The sequence below is a fragment of the Zerene cesonia genome, chromosome 3 (genome assembly GCF_012273895.1).
Source record: "Zerene cesonia ecotype Mississippi chromosome 3, Zerene_cesonia_1.1, whole genome shotgun sequence".
Taxonomy (NCBI): Eukaryota; Metazoa; Arthropoda; class Insecta; order Lepidoptera; family Pieridae; genus Zerene; species Zerene cesonia.
In genome coordinates, this window is record NC_052104.1 from 2278815 (window position 1) to 2298852 (window position 20038).

The following is a 20038-nucleotide window of genomic DNA, read 5'->3' on the forward strand; positions in this document are numbered from 1 at the left end:
AAGTAATAAATGTTATTTGCAGTTAACAATTTTCTTTTTTCTTTATTACAATATTTATGGCAAGACTAGGTAGAATAAGTTACGATTCACATGTGTGAGGTGTTCATTGATATAAAACCTCCTCCTCCCTCCTCCTCCTATAAGAAAAATCCATTATAGTAACACAGCATTATAGCACACTACATATGAAATTAGAGTTTTCATATACATATATATATATATATTTTATGTGATGATTCTCGATGTCAGCCAGAAGGGCTACTTAGCACGGAAGCGTGGATGACGAGGACCGCGAAACTCGTCAGTCGTCGTCGTCGTCAGCGTCGTCGGACAATGAGGACATGTGTTGGTCGGCTCCGAGTCCGAGTGGGATATACATAAACTGCTCTATTGATGAGAATATAAACAGTTTATAATACGTATTAGGCATCACTATTTACTTTTGAGTCTTTACGTGATAATATATGGGCAGTTACAGAAGTAATGAAGTACGCTATTAGTAAAAAAAGCACGAGTGTCACCTCTTTCCGCTGTGCCTATTAAATATATTATTATAAAATATGTTAATGTAAAACGGCTACTTAATACAATGCATTGAAGCCAATTATTCCCTAGCTAACCGCTTGCTTCTAAAGTCAATTCACGATTTAAGCCATTTGGCAAGTATTATAATTTAAAATTGAAATTTAATAAAATAGAGATATAATTAAACTAAAGTAATAGAGAGGGGCTGTCGATGGATTGTCTTACTATTATAAATACTACCTGTACGTGTTTTTTAATGTTTGCACATGTCTTAATAAACAGTTCACAGCCGAACACCAGAAATGAGGTTTGTTTTGATTATAAATCCTAGCCAAAATATATAATGTACAATATAAAGGTAGATATGGCAACATTTTGTATGTGGTAGTCGAGCACGCTTCGGCACGACGAATTGGGCAAGCTCGCACCGGGGAAGTACCACACCCCCACAGAAAACCGGCATGAAATAATAGCATGTTACTGTTTCGTACGGTGAGTGGGGGAACTGGAAGCTCATATCCTTTTCCTTACCCTTCCTAGTCTTTTCCTTTATTACTTTCTTAATCCCTTCCCAATTTAAAGTAGGCAATCCATTTGTAGAGGCGTAAGGTCTGCTATTATGCCTCTCCAAATGTTCATGGGTGGTGGTAGCGCTTGCCATCAGTAAACCCACCAGCTCCATGGCCGACTATGACATAAAAAAATATAACTTATATCGGCGATTATATCAAATTGCCATTACACCAATATTTCATATTCAAACTAATGGCAGACCAATTTACTTAAATAACCATTAAACCAATATTAACTGCCTTTCATTGCAATATCATTTGTTATACTTCTTCATTTCATTTCCATATATGTATCTATAACTATAAATTATATAATATTCCATATATGTATCTATAAATGGTGGAAAATTAAAACACCATAAATATTTTGTGCGATTTATTAAATTTTAACAGTTATAATAAGATTTTACTTCAGTCGTCATTAGTTGTTATTGAAAAAATCTATTATCATCGTTACAATTCATACTTCCATTATTGCATGCAATCGAACCAGACCAAAATTAAAATGAGCCCAACTCATGTTAACTTTGCTCTGACTTCACAATTTTATTTCATAAAAATTATGTTAAAATTAATAGGTAACTATTACGTTTTATTGCGACTTTAATTTCGTTCTGTGTTTTATTATTTTATCGTCTATATTAAACGATTTCTACTCACATTCATTCTTTGGGTAGGAAAATAATTGCATTTTACATTATATTAACATAACGATATAAATAATAAACAAAAAAAAATTGAAACTGACGATAAAATATAATCTAAAATTAACAAGAAAATAGGGAAAAAAGTTTAAACAACTAAAAAAAGCGATGGAATGTTATTGGTGGGTGGATGTTTATAACACATAAATACTCTTAAATAAAACTAAAATCGATTTTCGTCTTTCACCACAAAGAAGCAAAATTAATCTTAATTAAAATGACTTAAAAAAAATACTAATTGTAGTCTGTGACTCAATTCATTAGTCTACTTAACTCTGTAATAAAAAATCATGCTTTGCATTTTGCAATTATTTTATCTAAAGTATAATATTATGTAAAATTTATTAAATAATTACAATAAACAATGGCATCATTGATTTTAACACATGTTTCGCTAAATGTTAGAATAAAGATCTATATAGAAGTAATCTATTCAAAAACAACCTGATGCTTTATATTCACTATATTATAAATAAATTTTCAACAGCGTATTAAGGTATGTGCTTATGCTATAATTATAATGATAATAAATTAAATAATTAATATAGCAACGCTAAGTCTGAAACAAAATTTATATCATGATATATTGACCAACATTCATCGCATCTCACTATACCTTAAATTTTAAATTCAATATCTTTTATGATTATTTTAGCTACATAATTCTCTATAGATTTCCCTTATTACAATAACGTTTAAGATATTTCAAAATAATTTATAATGTGGAAACAAACATATTAAGTTTGTTGTTCTGTTTCTTTTAGAATTGAACTCGTTAAGAATAGGTAACAAATAATAATAGTTTTTTTTTAAATAAATATTGCAGTTTATGAAAATTATACATATTTCTTTGAAACAGATAGACGAATCAGAAAAAAAACCCAAAACATTTTTATAAACTACCTATTCTTAATTACACTTAACATACACAATAGTGAAATAGTGAGAGTTGTAGATTAAAATTCTACTACAAGTTAATATAATGTTTACAGGAATGCATTAGTGCTAGAGTGAAAATAACAAAATAACAATCCGTCACAAATGACTACCGATAGGTAGATATAATGCTTTATATATTTAATATATTATGCATAAAGATAAACATAACATAATCTATAAAAATTTTGAATAGCTAAATAATGATTTCAACGTTGTACTTAAAATAGAATAAATAAAAATAGAAATAAACTATTCAAAAATGTCTATTTCCATTTCTTGCAACCCTGTAATACTATAAAATTGTGATATATTTTAATATAATACGATGTTTTTCAACTAGGATTTCGTCATTTTAAATTAATTTGGTGAACTTGTGGCAGTATATTTTTGTTTACTTTTTCATTATCTTTTACTAGTAAAATCTATGTTTTCAAAGTTGAAATAATATAATATATGAAGGGTCGATTGTTCAATCTTTGCTTAATTTATACGTCCAATATTGTATTAAGCAATCATTTCAAAAATGTATTCTAATTAACTGTCTCGACATCTCACCAGTAACATTTTTGTATTGTTTTGTAATTGTTTATTGGGCGGGTAGTTTTGTGCCAAAGAGTGAAAAATCGACTATAAGGAGTTTAATGTAATCTAATAAAAATATTATAATTTTGAAATAAAACATTAATGTTGGTTTGCCTACAGAAATTCAAGGTATCCTCCCTCGTTGTAGTTGAAAAACATCACTGCAACATTATCTATAATAGGATATACTTATATTAAATTTTCGAAGTAAACATCCCGCTACTCTCTAAAAGATTGTTACCATTATTTTTAATAAATAACCTACTAATGTATATTATGTACATTGTTCTAAAAGTCATGTTTAACGAGTTTCATTTAAAATGTTTAAAAATTGATTTAGATTTTGCATCGCGTGTGATATTTGGCACAATCGTGAGCGTGGATGCGAAAAACGATATAAACATATTGGGCTATCTCCAAAGACCGGAGAAAAAGCTTGCTTGCTTTGAATTCGAGAATATTTCGTATATTTTAATGTGCCTTCTCTATATTTAAAAGTTTTTACTGCATGCTTAGCAATATTATGCACTAATTTTTATAGACAGCCCGCAAATAACTTCATAAAACATTCAAAACATAACAATCACTTATCGAAATATGTACCGAAATTTAGTACTATATATAAATAAATTAACTCTGAATGCCTTTTGAACGTTTCGTCGCTACGTGTTTAATTAATAGTACTAATATTAGTTTCTAATAATTCGTGATTAAGATCGATTTATCACAAAATTAATTAACTTATTAATAAATTTCCGTTTTCATATCCTTTGATTCGTATATTTGTAAGTTTCTCAACGTAGTTAATATTCGTTAACTGAATAATACGCATCAACTTTTAAAAATTGCCTTTTTTATCTGTATTGAATAGTGTTCTATTAAAAAAATATTTAATAATATAATTGTGAAAATTAAATAATCATAACTGCGATGAAACAACACAAATGTACATATATATATTTAACTAGTGCCAAAATTGCATTAAAACCTCTTCACATACGAACGTTCACCAACCAAGATTTAGTTCATGTCCGTATAAACACCTATTTCGAAACGTGTTATATGCTTTTCTTATTAAAACGGTTCTACAAGGTTTATTTAACTTTACAGGTTTTTTTTTTCTGTAAAAGAAAAAAAACATGATATTTCCTTTTTTTATCTCATTGTTATGTATAGAAAGTGTACCTTAACTCTTTCCCTTTTTAACTTTTAAGTGTATTTATTTTTGTGTTATATATTATGATTAAATAAAAAATAAAAAAAAAATTGAAAAACGTAGTGTCTAGACAGACGTAACTTATAACTGTTCATTGTGACCAAGGCCTGTTTTCTCGTGCGTCCATGAAAAGTGTTCCGAAATGATACGTGCTCTTATATTATAATACAACCCCCTCGGGTACGAAGTATCTAAGTTTGAGCATATTCAAGTTAAGTATTATTATATATTATTCATATAAGTTGTTGGAATGGAATCAATAAAATCAATAATTTTGAAGTCCCGAAGGTCTTTGGTAACGAACGCAGCCTAAAATAAATATATCTATTTTAATATTTTGTCGAGTCCATTTCAACAATTTTGCTTCAAATATACGACGGCACTGCGTTTTGTATGTCCTACAAATTCAACTATCATATCGTCATATAACAATACAAACGAATCATTATGTTTTTTTTTTGCAATATATTTTTATTTATTCACCAGTGCCGTAGAAAATTTGGTGCTTACGATGCCATGACATGATCGAATTGCCAGCAAAATAGAGCAGATTCGGGACAGAGACGTTGACGGTTCTCCCAATATAGTGAAACTGGTAAATTATATATTTATTTATCATATTCGCAAAATTGCTGGGAGCATTCAGTGATTTCATAGAGGAAAAGGGTGAACAAATGGTCACAAAATACTAAATACTTTTCTAAAATGTGCAGCTTTGGAGAGGTTAACACCATTTAGACTAACTCGAAAAGATCAGGTTATAAATATCAGGAGTATATTGATACTCGCGAGACTAGGATCCAAAGTGGTTCTAATGATTTCAGATTAGATATAGACCAGTACTTGACTAAGTACTGGTCTATATCTGACTAAGTACTGGTATAAAGTGCGAGGGGTGAATTAGAAAAAAAAATTATTCAATGATATCCCAAAATGCTGAAAAACTATACAAAAAAAACAGTTCCGAATCCGACCATTACACTGCGAAGCTTCATTTAAATGTAATTGCTTGTCAGGAGCTTTGAAAGGTGTAACAAGATATTTGATAACCCACTACTTAAGTATGCCTTATTGCTGTAATCGCGCTAAGTGAACCAAGTGATCATATAGGGGAGAAAATTAAAAAGTTATCCAATAAAAACTCTTTCAAAAACCCTGAATATAATTCAGAAATTGTCTCCATTATCATCATCATATTAACTAAACCCACGCACTTCACACACTATGCACCCACCTGAGGGGCACTTTTAAGTACTGCCCACGTCTAAAGAAATGACAAGATTTTTTATAAAATAACTACTTATCAATGGATATTTTAGGAATATATATTTTAGGATTTCTGTACATTGGAATGCCAAAGTACAAAAATTCCTAAAACTGATCAATTCACACAAACCAATTTATATGGGAGGGGGTAGGAATACTTTTTGTCCGATCCGCAGCTATCCGAAACGCGAAGCCGTCCGGAATCCGCCCACTAAACGGCAATCGCATGGCAGTTGCACTATAGCGCGCAGTGGGTGCGTCAATACACCCAGGCGACGGGCACCCACTGGGGCGAAGCCCTGAGGCGGGCGAGCGCCGCCTCGAGCGCGGCGAGCGTGTCGTCGATGTCGTTGTTGACCACGTTGAGGTCGAAGTAGTGTCCGTACGTGCGCCGCAGCTGCTCCGACTCGCGGACCAGCACCTCCAGCGAGCCGTCGTACTGCAATTTCGGTATAATCACTATATATAGTATAAACGAAGTTGTTTTTTCTGTCCCTATGTCCCTATGTATGCTTTAATCTTTAAAACTACGAACGGATTTACGAACGGATAGATAGTGATTCAAGAGGAAGGTTTATATGTATAATAACATATATTAAACTACTCCAAATTAACGCGTGCGAAGCCGTGGGCAAAACCTTGTAAAAAAACAAACGAATATCCGCTAAATAGTAGCTTTCTAACATCTGTATGATTGGATCTTTGAAATTATTCAAGAGATTTTGATGGGGGTTTAAAAAGTCGCTTTCCGCCGTCTGTGTGTCTGTATGCTTAGAATTTTATAATTACTCAACAGACTTTGATCCTTCACTACATAATGTCAAATATCATAGTATCACGAAGTCGCTTTCTGCCGATTAACTGCTTTGTCTGTGATTAAGGATCGTGTAACCGTTGGTTAATAATCACACGATTCCTTTCACATTCAAGAGATTTTTTTTTTAAATATTTTTAGCACTTTACTAACCGCACCTTTAAATTCATTTCATTGAATATGTTATGTTATATTAATGATAAGGTTAACTCCGTCGTGTTTGATTTATGTTGAATCTATATTTATTTATTTTTTTTGCTAAATAAACAATTCTTATTTATTTAATTTATTTATGAATCTAGTGTAGAGCGCGCGCACGCTGTACAGTGCTCGGCGCACACTCACGTCGGCCACGTTGTTGAGCGGCGGCGCGGCGATGAACACGACGTAGGGCGCGAACTCCGCCGTGCGCAGGATCTTGAGCGCCTGCGGCTCCACGTCGAGGATGGCGATGCGCCGCTCCGAGTGGATGCGGCGGATCGTCTCCAGCTTCGTGCCGTACATTGCGTCCTCGTGCGTGCCTGCGGGCGGGCGGGCGTGCGTGCGTGCGTGCGAGTTTTTTTTAGAAATTAATTAATTCAATTAAATAGTTTTTATACTATATAGTTTAATTAAATTACTTTTTCGTCGGTGTAAAAAGAAATATTATATATAACTATACGAACTCCGTGGGTACAAGGTTCAATTAGCGTGATTCCTTTCGTTTCGTTTGATACGAAGTTGTCAAGTCATTTAAGAATCTGGCGCGGTACCCCTGCCCTCTCCCACAAAAAAAAATATTCATAATATGTTTTAAATGAGATCGTATTGGTAGGAAATCTGGTTCGTTATCCAGGTATCATGCGATTTTGGCCGCGGAGTTCAGTCTGGCACAAAAAACATAAATAAACTTCCAGAGATTCAATTCAAACAAATCTTGATAGAAATATATTTTATAATACTAACATACTTTATTTGAAATTTCAAGAAAAATGCTAAAATTTCCAGAGGAGCTTACCGTATTCAAGATATTCGTTAGCAGCGATATCAGCCATCATTTCGTCGTGCGATACGAAATAGTAGTGTCTGCCATTTTCCTCGTCAGGTCTGGGAGGACGAGTTGTGTCTGAAATTTCAATCGTTTGAATATTAATTAATATTCAAGGTTTTTCTTAAACTTTAACTTAAATAACGAAGGTTTAATCAAACTGGTCCACGTTTTTCGACCAATGTTATAATATTCCAATCAAATAAACCAATGTTATAGTATTCATACTATGAAAGTATTAATTAAGTATTTTCCATGAATAAGAAAACTTGACTAAAATCTAAAATTAATTAATTTTATTAATTTAATTATTCTCATAATTTTCACTGTACAACATTACTAACGACAAAGACAATACTATTTGTTGTAAAAGGAGAATATTCAATATTTTACGGACCACATAAAACCATGAATTTAGATTTCGCAACAACAAAAATTAAAACAACGTTCATTGTGCAAACTCGTTCATGGATTGAAACTAAATTCGTTAAAAGAGAACAGAATATCGAATAAAATTCGGTTATATTAAAAAGGTTTGTTCCTTTGTTTTTAAAAAACATCACAAACAATAGCTACAGTATGGTATTTTCAAATATGATTTACAATGCTTGATTCGATAGAATAAACAAGTTTTGTGATTCCAGTACAAAGCCTATTCAATATCAGTGATCAAATTCAGTCAGTCGGACTATGCTCACAGTAAATCCCTCACGACAACATTAAAGAATCATATTTTTACAACGCCAAAATGATTTTCAGCATAATTCTGCCCACTTTATTTCTTAGCGAAAAAAGGCATTAATCAATCACTAATCAAACTAATATTATAAATGTGAAAGTTTGTTTGTTTGGGTCCATTGGGATAAAATAGAAATCTTGATATGCCGGCCGAGACGGGACGAGTGTCTAGTATTATATATTGGTATATTACATAGCTTTCAATTTGAATAAAATTATTTCGGACTTCCACATATCTATCGTCAAAGTATTTCATTAAATAACCAAATTATAATAAAGTTCCTCAAGTTTAACAACATTCATGTGTTAACGATCAAAGGCTCGTTCAATTCCGGTTCGAAGGACCACTCAACGTAGGACCACACAATGTCCAATCGATGTGGTTACTATATATCTCTGTTTGTTGTTTACCTTTTCTTTTTTTTTGTTATTTTCAATTGTTTACGTATAATTTTAATACTTTGTATAATTAAGAAGACTTACGTGGAATAGGGTAGGCGTACAAATCCGGGTGACGCGCTATGAGAGTGTTCTTTATATGACGGCGACCGACGCCGTGAGCGCCCAATAGAACTATAGTTTTTCTTTGGAATGCTGAAAATGTTTGATAAAATATATAAATAAACATATTTCTTAATATTGATTTAACATTACAATACACTGTGTAATATAATAAATGTGAAAGTTTGTCTGTTTGCATTTTTATCCGTCAATAATGCTGAAAGTACTGAACGGATTACAATGGAATTTGGTATTGGTACAGACAGAGCATGAGCTGACTTGGGTGATATTATACTTTCTATTTCGATTAAATGCACCCTTGGGATAAAACCGGAACCTAGATATCCGGGCGGAGCCGGGACGAGCGTCTTGTAAATAATAAATATAAAAATTTGTCACTTTATTGTTTCTTAGTATAAACAACTTTAAACCACAGCCTATTTTTAAGAGTTAACAAAGTATTTTTTAAGATACACGTAATAAATAATAACGTACAAAACATAATAATTACAGTACACGTAACAAAACATATAATTAATACTTACAAGGCAACTTCACGACCTCCTCATACGTCACAACATCTAGTTGATCGAATACGGCGTTGTGTTTCGCGAGATATTTGTCTTTCGACTGTTTCTTCTTGCGTCCGAATATCGAACAGTTCACTGGAACAACAAGCAGACGCTATAAATTGCTAAATTCTAATCGAATATTCTAGAAGTTGAATTCTATTTTTCAATTAAAGCCATCTATCTACACACTGTCAATATTTAATGAAAACATGAAATTCAGCAATTACGGGAAGTTGGACTCTTATTTTTAATTATAATTGTAACATGCAGTATATTATAATTACTGTTATTAACATTTATTTCCAGAATCTTCAATCGTGCTTCATTACTTATAACAAAATTTTAAGAGCAACTTCTCAGTTTGTGAACATTATAGCAACCATCTATAGCTACAATTAAAGTGCAAGAGAGATAATAATAATTTACGAGTGACATTTATTTAATGCAACTCATATTTCAAGTTATATTCAGATGTGATAAAACACTAGTCTTTAGTTCCATATCATTAAATGCTTAAGAATTTATTGCTTTTTGAAAAATTAAAAAGAATAGAAAGACAATCAACTATCATACGATCATGAGGCGGAATTCGGAATTTCGAAATTATTTAAAGTTGTTAGAACTGGGCTACACAAATCGACTGTTTCAAAAATGTGCTAAAAAAATCTTTAAAAAACTTAACATTGCATATTCAAAATAGCCCTTATAACACATTACTAAACCTGTAACCATTAAATCCCTTGCACAATTACCCAACTACATACATATATTTACCTGTGTTCTCACATCCGTCGGTATGAGACACGCAGCCGTCAGCTCCTAGCCGCACAACATTACAACACGGTCTTGCACACAACCCATGGGTATGGTTTGGCAACTACTCGGTTGGGACGGACGCGTTTCTTGGGAAATGTTTGGATATGTGCGATTGTAATGGACCAAAAATCACGTTTACGGATAATGGAATACAAAAAGGTAGAGGGGTTATTAAAACAATGATTCTATTATGGAGGGATATCAGATAAACAATTGAAATTTTTGTCCACCAAATTATTTCCAGCGCAATTCAATTAAGCTATAAAATAATCTGAATATATGAAAAAACACAAAATGTTTTTCATATGATAAAGGTTAAATCCAAACAAACATGTCCTGGAACGGACCAAACATTTCCCAAGAAAACAAAACGGTTTGAGGAGTCGTTAAGACTATCCGATTATTATTCATAGCCTTCTACGATAAGTCCTTTACTGTTATCTACTTTAGGTTATATATTGACAGACAGACATTTCGTAAGGTAAATTTTAATGTTTAATCGGTATAATATGATTGGTATAAATACCATGCAGATTTTGGGCTTAGTAATATTAATTCGTATATAGGGACACATATAGAACAAATATACAAAGCAAAACATTACATACCGACTGTAGAATCGTCCATTGAAATTTGAAAGAAAGAAACATCGAAATGATATATAGCGCACATATAAATAATACGCAGTAGAGAAATTAAAAATAGATGGATATAAGAAATTAAATACTCTTAATTATAAATTATTCAGAGTTTGAAGAGAGTTCAGTTAGGTTCCTCATAAACAATTTCAAAACTTTACCTATTTAAATTAACGTTATAGATAAAGAGGAAACACTTGTAATTTTTTTAATTAATCTCACAACCAATACACATATTTATAAGATACTAAAATGATGTGAATAAAAGCAAGTCAATAAAAAGAGAAACAATTCATGTGATTAAATAAATAAAATCTAATGAACACGAATCCTAACACAACATCAACACATCAATTCTACATTTTGACTGAAGCGACTCGTCAAACTCAATATTAAATCAACGACCGTTTAGAGCAATGTACGGATCAAGCCATCTTCATATAACATCATCTACGCACGTCAAACGATGAAAATTTAACAAAATATAAAGCAATAGCGCTCATTAATTAATATGAATTAAAACACACACGAAACAATTTTATTAAAACTGTGCTCAGATTTCCCGAATGAAAGCAAATATATTACCAAATACCGGATGTTTAAAACCTAACTCAGCCACGATAGAATTTTAGATAGAAACGAGTTGACGAAAATACCTATAATAAATCATCAATATACAAATGAAGGTCATTAAACATATTAAAATGACTGCTCAAAACCGCATTATATACCACAAAGACATGAACCGTATAGTGAAATCCAATTTTGTGGCTAAATGATGAACATTGCTATTCGACCGCTAAAATGGTCACACAATTATTGGAAACGTGGTAGAATCAAGGATCATTTTTTTTAAATACCAAACATGCACAATAACATAAAATAATTATAAAAACAAAAAAGAAACAACAAAAAAATGTAAGAAAAACATTCCTAATAATAAAAGTGTATAAGTGTGTGTAAATAATTGTAAGCATAAACTACACAAAATATAAAGAAAGAGATAAATAAAAGAAAAATAAATAAACATATGAGATCTTAGGTCAGGTAAGGATTTGATTGAAATTAATTAACTTTACTTAAATCATACTATTCCCATCCCATTAGAAGTCCCACTTTGTAAATTTTAATTTTCTTGTCACGTAAATAAAATTGATCGATCGAACACGATTCTATTTTGATTTTACCATTTTTCCTGATCAACAACATAACAACTATTAACTATCCTACCTTGATCAGTGTTAGATTTTTCGGCGGCAGCACAAGCCGCGCGCCATTCCTGTAGTTCGGGACTCGGTATGAGACCGGCCGAGCCACCGGAGGCGTCCTTACGAGCTTGCCACCAATGAGAGTCGTCTTTACTTATTATCTGAAAGTCATTACGAATAACGCTAAACTTAATTTATTGTTTTATAGCATCGAAATGCTTTATAAATAAGAATTTTTGAAAGAATAAAGACTAAGATATTTGAGTTTTGAGTTTGAGTTTGAGTTTATCGAAAACTTTGCAATAAAGTAATCATAAGTACGTATAATTATTCGTTTAACTTATAACTAGATGCTCGTTATCGAGATTTCTGTTATATTCCAAGGAAATTTAATCAGGTATATAAAAGTACTCTGGGGTGATAGTCACCCAAGTAGGCTCATACCCTGTCTGTATACCAAATTTCACCAAAATCAGTTCAGTAGTTTCAGCGTGATTGACAAACGTCCAAACAAGCCAACTTTTACATTTATAATATTACTGTGATTTGTTTGTGCAATAATTTAATAAATAATTATACACATAGTGGAATTAATCATATTCGAGTTAAAGTTATACTCTTGGTGTCATAATTCATCAATCTTAATTCGATGTACGTTAATTCAATAATATAATGGTAATAAAGTTTAATTACTAATCCAACCAACTTCACATCACTCAACGTAATAATATTAAGAACTTGTACTGTATGCCACATTTCTGTCTCATTAAATAATTCCACATACTCCATATATACCTACATTTCATATGTACTTTCATTTAGACTTATTTGTTTGTAAAATGAGAACTGTTTATATAAAGCATGTTATACATAACAATTTTGTTTTATTTTTTATTTAATAGTTGGTATGTTTATTCCGGCTTCCCTTCAAAGCGACTATACCTAGTTTCACAGATTTTCCACTTACAATAAGTAGAACAGTAATTGTAATTCTGAAAAGAATTTATCGACAAAAAATCTCTGGTTGCAAACTAATATTTAATTACACGGAAAATAAAGATTATTTGAAGTGAAAACTTCTTTTGGCGCGTTGAGCGTTTTGGTAGAGGGTAAAATCCTCGGTTCGCGTCACCGACATGCTAATGATAATAGTATATCTATAGCTATGGAGAGGCAGACTAGCGCACGCGCAGTAGCAACTTGAATTCATTGAAATTCGTGTAAATATAAATACTATGTATAATTAAGATAATTGTATGTTAATTATTTTTTCAACCACTTTGTATTTTTATTTTGTTCATGATTTGTTTAACCCATCATATGTAACTAATAAATAAAACATAAAAAAATTCATATAATTTTTGTATATAGTTTTAATTACTCTCAACTTAATAGTTCCGTTTTCACTTCTATCGGCAGTCCCACGACTGCTACTGTTTTTTTTTCTTCTAATAAGGAGTAATATAAAGCGACGTCTTCAAAGTCACGCCGTTGAAGTATTTCCAAGAAAAAGCTTCTGAAGGTATTAATATGTATTTACCTGTAGAATGTCCCCTATATTGAAAGCTATACCGGCTTGGGCGCACGGTATGAGTTCATCCTCTAATGGATCGTAATCAAATTGCGCTCTCACGAAGATCTGCAAATGCGTGTATCATATTACTCAAGTGTAATGAATTCAAATTAATTATTCAATAATGTTCATTCCTTCATTTCATCTAGAGCCTTCTAAAAATATTAGCAGTATATTTGGCAACACAGTAATTATATTGAAAATATTATTCGCTACAGGAGACTAGTTTGTATAAACTAATTATTACAAACAACAAATTCACATCACATCAACGATCTACATATGAAATACTAGACTGAAGGTACGGGCGTCGATAAACGGGTAATGGGAAATGATGTTTTATGCAATGATAATATAATGAATGATGGAAGCGATGGCAAAGAACAACAAGCGCACAGAAACGGTTGGAACCGGGAACGCGCGGCCATGCCCGGGTGACATTATAATACACAACATAAAACAAACAACAAATAGAAACAGGTACGTAATACAAAACAACAAAAAGTAGCAACGGGTGTGGAATACGCTACTTACTAGAACGGGCGAAGGCTTTATCCGGAATAGCTAGTTAGAAACAAAACAGAAAGTTTTTAGTTTATTTAGTTAACCAATCAGATTTAGGACAAGCTCTATGGAGATTTATGTGCGCTTGTCGACTTTTATTCACTACTTGTGAAGTGTTTTAGTTAAGAGTCAAAGCGCGTTAGTATCACACAGTCTATTTAAATCAAAACCAAATCACACACTGTTCGCATTAAACTACTGTAAAACACAACTTATCAAACTGATTTTATTATACGTTAAGAACAGCAATTCAAACAGCATTCCGCGTACAGCCCAAAGGGTAATAAATAGCGATCTAATATAAAATAACAAAATAACTATGTACTTTACCTCGCAAGGTGGCGGAGCTGAGCGGTACGATGGAACTATCTTGAACGTAACGGAGCCTCTGGCTTCACGCTGCGAAATATGAATAATGTTTCAAAACATTGGAATTTTTCAATATTATGTTTGCATCTAAGATGGTTAACCCATTTTTTTTTCTCTCATTATAATTTCTATTTTATGATTAAATCTTCATTCGAATTTATTTTCCTTTTCAGTTTTAAATAGCATAATTAAAATTATCTCTAATTTATACTTTTTATTTTTGACACATTTTTTTAATTGAATTAAAAAATCGAATATAGAATAAAAACACATTTTTTCCTTCATGTTTGAGTTGAAATAGGTGGGTGGTGGTGGACACCTTATGCGACCAGTGACCAGCACTGCCCATGAACATTTGCAAAGGCCCTACAGGCCCTTGAAAGTACATTTTGTGTAGGATATAAGGGAAATAATATAATTAATCAAAATATTCCATCAAATTGATTGACAATCTCTATTAATGGGCAGACAAAATCTGCCGAAAAATCTCTACAAAACATATAGTAATTATACCAGTTTTAAAATTTGCAAATAATGTCTACATCATTTGTAAATTCCAGCAAATTGACTACACGAAATTGAATCCCCTAAACATGGGCCATCAAAATGCTGCCATTTACAAGGGGATCTATCAAAGTGGCCTAAACGCTACAGTCATGGGAGTACATAAAAGTTGCATTAAGCTTGGATCTCTACTATTGATGTGGTATAAAATGTTCCTTACCAGCATCCTCTGCAACTGGGCCACCGACTGATTGGCGACGGGCGTGCCGTTGATCTCTTTAATCTCATCGCCGACGTGTAATGTGGCCTGTCGGTGGATCATACCGCCGTGCATGATGCGGGCCACAATGCAGCGACCGTCGTCCGCCAGTTTAAGTGTTATACCCTGGTATTAGGGAGTTTGGAATTTATTGAGCTGGCAACAGCTTGGGGTGAGGTGACCGATACTTTGAGCGTTTAGTTCAGTTTTTTAAACTTGGATTTGTAACGAATTGAAGTAATAATGATGTCACATGAATAATGATTGTTTTGGGTGTAAATGAATACTTTTCTTTACAGTGTTTATAGGGGCAGCAATATAGACACTTAAAAGCTTGAGCCACAAAATAATAAGTACAAATACTTGAGTGTCTATAGACCAACTTACTTAAATTAAATGACTAACTTAAATTACTTGTCCAGGAGTCTGAATATCTGATATACAAAATTTGCATTCACAACTGTTGGTCATGACGAATGAAAACTAATCTTTTAAATTGTTATCGCTCAAATAAATGCTCGGATATAAGAAAGAAACTTTAATAAAACTGTCTGTTTCAACAGATTACATGCTTCCGCAATGTATTTTTTAGCTTCATGCTAGCATTCGCTGCTAGCATCGCCTCAGCGACTACTTGACCTTTTTCATATACTCGGAAATAAAACTCTTTTTTCGTTAATTTAACTAGAAGTGAGCACGCTCAATGTGTTTAAAACTAACGTTAATTTATATCCGTTCAAAATCCTTGAATGTATAATTACTCGTATCAATTTATCACTGATGCAGCGTTCCAGAGTTAGTTTCCAAGACTTCAAGTTTGTGTTTAAACTCGACAAACTTGAAAGATATTTAATAGCGTAAATTTGATAAATCAATCATTGTTCGCAGAGTTGTACCCACTATTTATAACTACCAATTAATAAACATTCAAACAATCCTTACACTTGGAGAAGCAGCGGAGAAGTGCAAATACTAAAAAGGCTATCACAAAATTGAAAATAAAATGGGACTATCTGAAATCGTAGATAAATTCAGTCCTACCATAGGCTCATCAGTGTTCTTCTGGAACTGCACGAGTCGCACTCTAGTCACGTTCTCGAACTCTGGTTCCGTATCGTCTTCCTCGTCAGCGGAGGGCTGCGCCGCTCGCCCGTTGACCGGCGGCGGGGACGCTCGCAGCGACTCCTCGCCGTACACTTCGCGTGCGACCACATCGTGCGCTTGGAGCAGAGCCTGCGGACAATGATATATATTAATATACAATTAACGAGTTGCTTATAGTAGATGGTAGAAATGAACAAAAAAACATACTATCCATTTACAACCAAATCCATTATAAGCACTATGTACCCATTTTTTTTTCAATCGTGACGTCGAATTTGTTATATGCAAAAGCAATGTTTGCCTATCCCTCTCAAGGTAGATTTCTCAGCAAGATAATGGTGCTATAATTAAATAATAAAAAATGTTTAAATCTCTTGAGGAAGGATTCTTTTTTAATTTAAAAATAATAATCGTATATCAATAAATTTCTTTGAAATAAAACGATCTCAATTAACTCATTTGCATTCTATTATCTTACGCTTTACTTCTTATTTTCTTTCGAAGATTATTCGTGCATAATATACACATAGAAAAATTATATAAAATTAAAATCATGAATGTAACACCACCGCGAAATATGAAATAGTGTGGAATGGAAAATTTCATTTGGCTTCGGTGAAAAGACGAAAAGAGTTTCCCATGTATCCGTAACAATTTTTATCTCTTTTCAATTTTCGATTTAGCGTTTTGGCATTCAACTCGTTGCAGATAAAATCTGTAAAGTTTCCAATATGGTTGAGGATAATCCGCAACTGTTCAGTTTCATCGTACGTACACGCCATTGAAAATAGTTTAATGGACACCAATATGTCTCTATTTAGCAATATTTTTCATAACGTATGCTGTATTACCACTGGTGTGCATAAGAACATTTTGAGTAAACCCGTACACCAAAGGTCGATATAACCTAAAAGATCTTTCGCAAAAACGCCGTCAAAAACAATTAAACCTAACTAACGCCACCGTCCACCGTCTATTTTGAATTTGCATTTTGGTGAAATTGCATTCACAAATCGCAAAAAGAAAAAAACGGTTAGCTCGTTATGAGTATCATTCACGTTAGCGAGATTCACTTATGTCTTTTATTTCATCAAAGACTGTTGTTATTGGGTTTTATTACAATTTACAGATAGGTGGGTGACTGCCCAATAGGTCTGTGCGTTTGTGTGTGTATTGAATTTCAGGGTGATTGAACTAATTACTTTTTGGTCTAATAAATAACGGTTTCTTTTTATGTATTTAATAATGGAATATAAACTTTTATACGGAAAGATAAATAGCGAAATAATGTTAAATCATGGTTCAACAGATTTCGTGTTTCCTTTTGAAAAAAGTACTCATAATAAAATATGAATGAAAAAAATATAAAACAATGTATAGAGTGTACTTCGTATAATAGAGATATAAGAATATCGTAGAGAATTTAGAGATCGTAGATCGATCGAATTTAGAGATCGTATCAATTTTCTTCCATGAAGTTTAATATATTTTAGACACATACGAGCTAAAATTGAATGCCCAGCAAAGCGTACTAATAAAAAAGGTCTTATCGAATATAAATTGCACGTATGCAGCGATAGAGCACGTTATAAAAACGTAAATTTTAAGGTAAATTTTGTGGAAATACAACGCATTGCAGCTCGACAAATTAAACTTGTATTGGAAAAGAGCTGGAAAAAATTGTTGCGAATCCGAGCGTGATGGCAATAACGATTGGAGTCTAAGGATCATATTTGTATTCAGTTTGTATTTAGTTATAAATTCGACTACACAAAATGTCTTTAATAAAATATTTTGAAAGAATGGATACGACACTATAATTAGATATATTAAAAAGTAAATATGATATAATCAAGGGACTATAATAATATCTACAGTTATATATTATTCTACTAATAACTCATTTGTACAGTCTTATAAAATATCAACAACCGTACGCATTTAAAAAAAGAATTCAAACACGAAAAAGAAACAAAACAAACAAGAATTGTTATATATGCTGTCGATGCAACATTTGATGTCAGAAGTTGTACGAGCTTGTAAATAAGCGACGGTAATTCTCACAAATTATTAAGTATTCAGTAAAAACGTCGAGCCATTGCCGAGGTAGCTAACGTGTAATCCACTTATGCAACACGAGCTTTGAAAATAATTTGTAACATAAGAGCGCTGCTTTAATTTCGTTACAAACCAGCCACATTCATATGCAAATAGGATTCATTGTGTTTGCACAGCATCGCCGTGTCTTCAATATTCAGTGTTTATCTTGAAGCGTAGATACATTTGTTTAAATAGATATCAGTTACACAAACTATACGAGATGGCGGAGTAGTGCAGACGGAATGTTGATTATAATTTAAATTCTATGCATAGTGAGTAAAGTGAGGCCATCTTCTGCAAACTGCTTATAAATGATGTACTTATCGTATTCGAATTTTTAATAAATCCATACTTTTATGAGGACATGGACACTTTTTATCAGGGTTACTACTTCATTTATCAACGCAGTTGAATAAGTTATAAATAAGCTTTCTTCCTAAACATGTATCTAAAACATCTTCGAGAGCCTAACCAGGAATATCGCTAACAAATTGATTTGCTTGTCTAGCACTCATAGCACAGTATATAAAGCTTCAATTTACCTACACAGCGTCTAGTACAAAGAGCGCTAGATATATTTCTTGGCACACGGCGGCGCGGTATCACAAGTGCTCTCGATATGACACCATATAGACTGGAGAGCGCTAGTGCTAAATTCTTTACGTGTACGGTTGGCGGCAGCACGCCAGCGCACACAAGTTAATGCTCGTTGAATCGCAAAATATTGTATCCAAATTGAAGATAGTGAAACGGTTATTTGTTCCGTCATGTTATTTCGTGTTCGATTGAAAAAAGATTGTGGTGGCCTAAAACGATCGTTTACTAGCAATATCATCATTACGTAATTTTTTTTTTCAATGAAAAATAGGAAATATTATCATAGAATATTAATTTACTTTCCAAATACTGAATTTTCTCATTCCGAGGTCGACATTTTTTTCTCTTATAATAAAGTATGATGTAACAAGGATCTTGTGGCCACATGGTAAAAATCGGTGCTAACCCTGTTGTTTTCAACACGTCATTTGATGACAGATCTTTACGTGTGTAGTTTGATTTGGTAAAGATTTTATCTTATTTATAACAGTTATATTAACATTATTCCAATAACTTAAATCTTCAAATATAAATAAATAAACTCAGCAGTCATAACTTCATCGTTCACGAATCAAACTCTATGCAGATAATAGAAAAATAAGGTAGTTTCCTCAAAACTAGAAGATAAGTTTATCGGCTTCTTTTATCATTCCTATTTCCTGAAACAAAGGATTTTATTTACATTGGCACCCTTATCGTGCACCCACGCCCCCTGTCAGTGTCACATAAGTGGTAAAAGATCCGTATGTGGCACTGTAACATAGAAACATTGATAAGTCGAAACTATGAGTCTAGTAAATACGCAAATGTAACATTGGCCCCGTTATCGGGGAGGGCTCATGCAACAGTA

The 20038-nt window shown here is 32.6% G+C and overlaps 1 protein-coding gene across 8 annotated transcripts in view; it reads right to left on the bottom strand.

Annotated features, from left to right (window-relative positions):
- Nucleotides 1-4472: 4472 nt before the first annotated feature.
- The window catches only part of LOC119837113 (peripheral plasma membrane protein CASK), a 146557-nt gene continuing 130991 nt past the window's right edge, over nt 4473-20038 (bottom strand). For 2 of the 8 annotated variants that reach the window (XM_038362669.1, XM_038362620.1), the window contains 13 exons: nt 16429-16620; nt 15349-15513; nt 14586-14654; nt 14226-14255; nt 13659-13757; nt 12141-12279; nt 10881-10883; nt 10231-10275; nt 9430-9549; nt 8867-8977; nt 7616-7723; nt 6964-7139; nt 4473-6243 (listed from right to left, as the gene is read on the bottom strand). In XM_038362669.1, coding sequence (XP_038218597.1) covers nt 6064-6243; nt 6964-7139; nt 7616-7723; nt 8867-8977; nt 9430-9549; nt 10231-10275; nt 10881-10883; nt 12141-12279; nt 13659-13757; nt 14226-14255; nt 14586-14654; nt 15349-15513; nt 16429-16620 — 1437 coding nt within the window. In that variant the 3' untranslated portion in view covers nt 4473-6063. The remainder of the gene's footprint in view (nt 6244-6963; nt 7140-7615; nt 7724-8866; nt 8978-9429; nt 9550-10230; nt 10276-10880; nt 10884-12140; nt 12280-13658; nt 13758-14225; nt 14256-14585; nt 14655-15348; nt 15514-16428; nt 16621-20038) is intronic. The other 6 variants (XM_038362636.1, XM_038362628.1, XM_038362653.1 and 3 more) reach the window with 6 other exon arrangements.